General features: G+C 48.4%; 1 protein-coding gene across 3 annotated transcripts in view; it reads left to right on the forward strand.

Annotated features, from left to right (window-relative positions):
- LOC138595723 (receptor-type tyrosine-protein phosphatase mu-like) overlaps window positions 1-7,500 on the forward strand; it is a 155,801-nt gene that overhangs the window by 75,119 nt on the left and 73,182 nt on the right. For all 3 annotated transcript variants that reach the window (XM_069667100.1, XM_069667101.1, XM_069667102.1), the window contains exons 10-14: window positions 2,012-2,165; window positions 2,438-2,613; window positions 2,701-2,810; window positions 2,992-3,193; window positions 3,945-4,047. In XM_069667100.1, the coding sequence (XP_069523201.1) occupies window positions 2,012-2,165; window positions 2,438-2,613; window positions 2,701-2,810; window positions 2,992-3,193; window positions 3,945-4,047 (745 nt within the window). The remainder of the gene's footprint in view (window positions 1-2,011; window positions 2,166-2,437; window positions 2,614-2,700; window positions 2,811-2,991; window positions 3,194-3,944; window positions 4,048-7,500) is intronic.

The raw sequence follows: 7,500 nt of genomic DNA on the forward strand, positions 1-7,500 counted from the left end.
GCATCCCTAGTGCTAACATCTAAATAAAATGTGAATACTGAAAAACAGACGTCAGACGTGTTGGACGGTCTGTTCGTCCAATAAAGCGCACACAGATCTTATCTGTCTGATATTTACATGAACAAATCTCCAAAAGGCTCCACCAGCACAAACACGGCCCAGAGGTTACGTTCAGTGACTGAGTTAGCTGAGGGGACACCTAGCAGACAGCTAGCAGCTCCCAGCTGTCACTCAAAGAGGCCACGCCCCTAATGCTGCGACACTTTAAGCCTTAATATAATGTAAACAGGTGAGCTGTCTAAAGATTCTCCCCGTACAGTTGTCATGAAGAGAGAAATGAGCTATAGAGACCCAAACAGTTTTTTGTACCAGGCTGTAAACATGTTTATTTCTGCTGTAAAGTTTAACATGGGGCTCTATGGGGACTGACTCACTGCTGGAGACAGCCTCAAGTGGACACCAGAGGAACTGCAGGTTGGGTCATTTCTCAGCCTGGAGGTTTCTGCTTGGAGACAGAGTCATCAGGAGTTAGTAACCTGACACCTTTACATGATGTTTGTTTAAGCTGACAAATAAGCCCTTTAAGATGGGAAAATAATTTAATGAACTTCATCCTCCTCCTCATCCTCCTCATCATCATCATCATCATCATCATCATCAACCTCACAGCAAACAGGAAGTTGACCTTGTGTAGTCCCTGAAGGTTGCAGTTTGTAGTTCTTTAACATTTAGAGGAAAAATACCTGATGACATCATCAGCAGGGCGCTCCGTCTCTGTGTCTGATTTAAATGTCAGCTCAAAACTTATGGGATGGAACCATGACGACCACACACACACACACACACACACACACACACACACACACACTCACGCACTCACACACTCACACACCTGCGCACGCACGTTCAGCGGAGAATTGTAGGATTTTATGTGATAGCGTTCACTTTCCCCTCAGGGATTATGGGTAATAGGATCCACCTCAATCCCCTCCTCCCCCTCCCCTTGACCCCCGACCCCCATTGTTGCTGCAGTGATGTCTCTGTGTGTGTGCATGTGTGTGTGTGTGTTCCCTGCAGACCGAGCGTTTAGCTCGAAGTCTCTCTTTCATCACAGAGCCGAGGTGGAGAAACTCACAAGTGCCTCTATTGTGTCCCGCTAAAAGCATGCTGAGTGTGTGTGTGTGTGTGTGTGTGTGTGCGTGCGTGCGTGTGCGTGTGTGTACGTCAGTGTGTGCGTGAGAGGCTCAATAACAGGAAGATAGAAGTTTTCTGTGCAGCCATATCGACCACACACACACGCACACAGATGAAAGACGACAAAGAACAGGAAAGGTATTGTTCATTGGCTCCAGAAAAACACCTGAAAGCACTCACACACACACACACACACACACACACACACACACACACACACACACACGCACACACACACACACACGCACACACACACACACACACAGGTTTTGTCAGGAGAAATTGCTCCTTCCTGCTCTCATCTATCATTCTCTCTCTGAGTGGATCGCTGTCTGTCATCTTGAAATACAGCACTTAGATTGGCCACTACAAAGACACTACAAAGTGTGTGTGTGTGTGTGTGTGTGTGTGTGTGTGTGAGCGTGCTCAGTTCGAGGCTTCCTTTAATCTCCTCCTCTGTCTCTTTTTGTGTTCAGCTGAAGATTCTTCAGGTTTTAAATTCTGCTCAGGAAACAGGAAACAGGAAGGACGCGGCGGCCATGTTGGACTGTAGTTCCTTCAGAGTCTGTCAGAGTGTGTTTATGATGTCACTCACAGACATCACGTTCTCCACTTTCTCCACGCTCCAGTTTCCCTCTCTGACTGTTTGTCTTCACGCGGCTTTTACCTCCTGTTCTTCATGTGACATCTGACCTGTGTGATCTGACCTGAAGGAGACACCAGAGAATCAGCTGTTATAATGTCATGTGAATTAATGTGTGTATGTGTGTGTGTGTGTGTGTGTGTGTGTGTGTGTGTGTGTGTGTGTGTGTGACAGACCCAATGCATGGCCCGCGGCGCCTCGAGGTCATAGACATTCAGTCCAAACAGGTGACGATTCGCTGGGAACCATTTGGATACAACGTGACCCGCTGCCACAGCTACAACCTGACCGTGCATTACCACTACAGGCCAGCAGGGGCCCCCAGCAGGTAAACACAGGGAGGGGCCACAGGTAAAGAGAGGGAGGGGCCACATGTAAACAAAGGGAGGGGCTACAGGTAAAGAGAGGGAGGGGCCACATGTTAACAAAGGGAGGGGCTACAGGTAAAGAGAGGGAGGGGCCACATGTAAACAAAGGGAGGGGCTACAGGTAAAGAGAGGCAGGGGCCACATGTAAACAAAGGGAGGGGCTACAGGTAAAGAGAGGGAGGGGCCACATGTAAACAAAGGGAGGGTAAATAAACCCCTCTCTGTCTTGCAGGGAGCCAGTGAAAGAGCAGGTGCGGGAGGAGGTGGTGTACGACACTCTGAGCTCTGTGCCTCAGCACACTGTGCGTAACCTTCCGCCGTTCACCAACGTCAGCCTGCGACTCTCCCTCAGTAACCCAGAGGGACGCAAGGAGAGCGAGGAGCTGCTGGTGCTGACAGACGAGGACGGTAGGAAACAAGCTGTCCTACAGTGTGACTCTGATGAGACGTCAGTGTCTCTGTGTTAAATAAAGGTTTTGAATCTGTGTGTCTCAGTCCCGGGAGCCGTCCCAGTGGATTCTATCCAGGGCAGCAGCTACGAGCAGCAGATCAGTCTGAGCTGGAGGGAGCCGCTGCAGACGTACGGCCTCATCCGACAATACGAGGTGAACACTGAAACACTCACATCCATACCAATAAAGTTATGTCAACAGAAACAGGAAGTAGTCCGACATAAAAGCAGAAGCTTATTAGGTTTGACAGCAGGGGAAGATAAAGAGTCTCAGACAGTGCTTGGACATGACAGTTAAGACTCTATTACCCACAATCCTCTGTCCTCCCCCACAGATCTCCTACAAAGCCCTGAGCTCCTTCGACACAGAGTTTGACCTGTCCAATCAGAGCGGTAAGGTGTTCAAGCCAGCCAATGAGACGAGCCACGTGTTCACCGGCCTTTACCCAGGCTCCACCTACTCCTTCACAATAAGAGCCTCCACCATTAAGGGCTTCGGACCTCCAGTCATCACCCAGTTCACCACCAAGATCTCAGGTAGGTGTCCTTTAAAATAAGTGGCAAAGTAAAGGTTCAAGGGACATCCAACGGAGTCTCTGAGTCACGGGCTCAGGGGCTATATCCAGGGCCTCACTTTGAAGTGACTGTTCTTATCAGTTTTATCCTGATCCTGATCACAAGCATGATCCTGATCCTGATCCTGATCACGAGCATGATCCTGATCCTGATCCTGATCACAAGCATGATCCTGATCACGAGCATGATCCTGATCCTGATCCTGATCACGAGCATGATCCCGATCCTGAACCTGAACCTGAACCTTATCCCGATCACAAGCGTGATCCTGATCCCGATCCTGATCACGAGCAAGATCCTGAACCTGATCCTGCGCCTGAACCCGAGCATGATGGTCTGGTGGATTGACTGGTCATCAAAACATGAGAGCACTTCCTGTTCACTTCCTGTTTCTTTAGACCCTGACCACCAGTGTTTGTTTATTGTATCCATGGCAGAAGATCCAACATGTTGTCCCTGATCAGGATCTTTCCCAAACCAAACCTCTACCAAAGTCTGAATGATTTAACAGCTTAAAGGACGATCGTCTGATCCAAACACCTCCAAATGTCTTTGTAGAAGTCGACTGACAAACTGCATATTTCGTCACTGACGTCAACAACACATTTAAAAGAGAAATGAGCACGTACAGACACATCGATAAAGTTCTGCGTGTGATTCCATCTTTAGGAAAATCAAAGGGTTGAACACGTTGTGACTTTGTCCTCCGCAGCTCCTCTGATGCCGGCGTACGATCAGGAGTCTCCTCTCAACCAGACCGACTCCACCGTCACCGTCCTGCTGAAACCAGCTCAGAGCCGAGGAGCTCCAGTCAGGTAACACACACACAGAAACACACACACAGATGTTGAAATATTCAGCAGCATCAATCTGGTTTCATTAAATTTTCATGAGTGAAACGTTAAACATTAAAAGACGACATGAAGCACTTTGAAGACGACACTGGAGCTGCTTCCTGTCAGACGACAGATCTTTACATGTGGCTCGTTTTTAACAACGTGTTTATAAAGCAGCTCAGCCGCGTCACACCTGGACCCTGATTTATCAAACCTTAAGACACATACAAACAGTGTCTGAATGTCTGCAGTGGATGTCTTCAGCCTGCAGCAGGGAGACAGGCTGTAAGCAGGGAGTCAGGCTGTAAGCAGGGAGACAGGCTGTAAGCAGAGTCAGGCTGTAAGCAGGGAGGCAGGCAGTAAGAAGAGTCAGGTTGTAAGCAGGAGTCAGGCTATAAGCAGGGAGACAGGCAGTAAGCAGGGAGTCAGGCTGTAAGCAGGGAGACAGGCCGTAAGCAGAGTCAGGCTGTAAGCAGGGAGTCAGGCTGTAAGCAGGGAGTCAGGCTGTAAGCAGGGAGACAGGCTGTAAGCAGAGTCAGGCTGTAAGCAGGGAGACAGGCAGTAAGCAGGGAGACAGGCTGTAAGCAGAGTCAGGCTGTAAGCAGAGAGACAGGCTGTAAGCAGAGTCAGGCTGTAAGCAGGGAGTCAGGCTGTAAGCAGAGATAGGCTGTAAGCAGGGAGACAGGCTGTAAGCAGGGAGACAGGCTGTAAGCAGAGTCAGGCTGTAAGCAGGGAGTCAGGCTATAAGCAGGGAGACAGGCTGTAAGCAGGGAGTCAGGCTGTAAGCAGGGAGACAGGCTGTAAGCAGAGTCAGGCTGTAAGCAGGGAGACAGGCAGTAAGCAGGGAGACAGGCTGTAAGCAGAGTCAGGCTGTAAGCAGGGAGACAGGCTGTAAGCAGAGTCAGGCAGTAAGCAGGGAGACAGGCTGTAAGCAGAGATAGGCTGTAAGCAGGGAGACAGGCTGTAAGCAGAGATAGGCTGTAAGCAGGGAGACAGGCTGTAAGCAGGGAGACAGGCTGTAAGCAGAGATAGGCTGTAAGCAGGGGGACAGGCAGTAAGCAGGGAGACAGGCTGTAAGCAGAGATAGGCTGTAAGCAGGGAGACAGGCTGTAAGCAGGGAGACAGGCAGTAAGCAGAGATAGGCTGTAAGCAGGGAGACAGGCTGTAAGCAGGGAGACAGGCTGTAAGCAGAGTCAGGCTATAAGCAGGGAGACAGGCTGTAAGCAGAGTCAGGCTGTAAGCAGGGAGACAGGCAGTAAGCAGGGAGACAGGCTGTAAGCAGAGATAGGCTGTAAGCAGGGAGACAGGCTGTAAGCAGGGAGACAGGCTGTAAGCAGAGACAGGCTGTAAGCAGAGTCAGGCTATAAGCAGGGAGACAGGCTGTAAGCAGAGTCAGGCTATAAGCAGGGAGACAGGCTGTAAGCAGGGAGACAGGCAGTAAGCAGTGAGACGGGCAGTAAAGGCTGCAACACAATGAAGAACTTATTTCATTCATAAATCTAAAACATAAAAGTGCAGGAAATGGTGGTTTGTTATTTTGTTTGCTAACAAACAACATTTGTTGTTAAATGAGAGAAACTGATAAACGAATGAAGTCTTTCAATAACAGTTTTTAATGATCAAACTCTAAAATTACTAATAATTAATACAAACTTTTGGCAGTTGACACACGCACGCACGATCTCTGTTGTCGGGGGCCCAGAGGGAGGCGGTATCCGAGGTAACAGTCGTCATGTCAACAGCTGTCTGCTCTCCGTGGCCGGGCTGTAACGAGGGATTTGGTTAATTAACGATCAGCGGGCGGGGCTAATCAGAGCCTGCTCCTAACACCAAGGATTAACAGGGGATTAACAGCTAATGTGTCAATCTCACACACACACACACACACACACACACACACACACACACACTCACACACTCTGAGCGCTGCCTCTTCCTTCAGTCACAGCTGACAGGAAACACAAAGACGTTCATTAATTGACAGTTTATCTCTTCTGTAAACAATAAACAACGTGCTGCAACAATAAAAGCATCTCAGACTGTCGACACGTCTCCAACAGGAAGAAAGGCTTTTATTTTCTTAAATAACTGATGTAGAAGAAGCTCTCACTGATAACAGAATATATTAGTTTGTCAAACATGAACGTCAGGCAGAATGACAGACACTTACAGCAGAGGGAAAGAACCTTTGTTGTTCTTCTTGAAGGAAAAAAGACGAGTCAGTGTTGTTTGACTTTTTAAAGTCACTCGTTACGTTGCTGCGTTCCCTCCTGAGAAAAGTAACACGTTAGATCTCTTTTGTGTTACGAAAAATTAAACCCCCTTTGTGACTCGTTCCACATGTGTGTTCTATCCTCAGGACGGCGTGCAGCCTGCTGTACGTCTACCTCTGAATGTGTCGACTCTGCCGTCACTGCGTCGCCTCGGTTACGGCCCATAATCTGTAACTCTGCAGCCTGATAACAGGACTGACAGACGCAGTATAACCTTTATGCTCTTTATGATGCTAACAGTTTGACAGTGAACTGGGCAGAGGCATACAGTATTAGGCACAGCTGTTTCCATGACAACAACACAACACAGGCTCCTAGTCCCACCAGTGTTGTGGAGCCGTGTTTAGCTGCAGATGCTTCTTCACGTTTGAAGTCGAGCTCTTCACAGCTGACGAGCACTTCTCCTCCAGACACAGCTTACATCTCACCGTCATGTTGTTCTCGTCTCTTTCACCCAAACATTCAGAATAATGTGAATATTTCCACAAAGTAAACGCTGTCCTCTCTGACAGATTACTTAACTTGCAGAACTAACGCATTACGTTACTCCGTAAAACAAAACAGAGTACTCTAATGGATTACTTTGTAACGCGTTACTCCATCACTGGTCACCATGAAGAAGAGATGTTTTATAAGAACAGAGCAACATGAAAATAAAATGGGTTCTGAGATGGTGCCTTAGGGAACACCACCTTCTTCCTGTTGCAGATCTCATACAGAGAGAGCTTATTCCTGACTCTAGATTATGTTGGTGCTTACTTCACTGCCTTGTAGTGAAACATATGAACTCTAAGGGCCCTATTTACACGGTGGAGGCGCACAGTCTAAAGCGCATGGCGCTAAGTGATTGAGTGCATGTCTGACGCACTTTTGCTCGTTACACGGTGCACAATCTGGGCGCAAACCGAGGTGCAAGGCGCAAAGAGGTTGGCTTAAGTCCCTGGATTATTCATAGGTGTGTTTTCATCATAACATGTATCAAACCAATCAGAGTGTCAGCTCTCATTCCCTTTAAGAGCCCGGTGCGCCTGCAGGCAGGTGTGTTGCTATTTACACGGCTGATTTCAGTCATTCTTCTTAGATAAACCAGACTCAGACCGGCAAATTCAACTTATTTCTTTCCTCTGTACACGCAGAACACACACAGGTCGCTGTACGA

The sequence above is a fragment of the Semicossyphus pulcher genome, unplaced genomic scaffold (assembly GCF_022749685.1).
Source record: "Semicossyphus pulcher isolate SPU_LCO1_2020_fin unplaced genomic scaffold, fSemPul1.0.p SCAF_18, whole genome shotgun sequence".
In the NCBI taxonomy this organism is placed as follows: domain Eukaryota; kingdom Metazoa; phylum Chordata; class Actinopteri; order Labriformes; family Labridae; genus Semicossyphus; species Semicossyphus pulcher.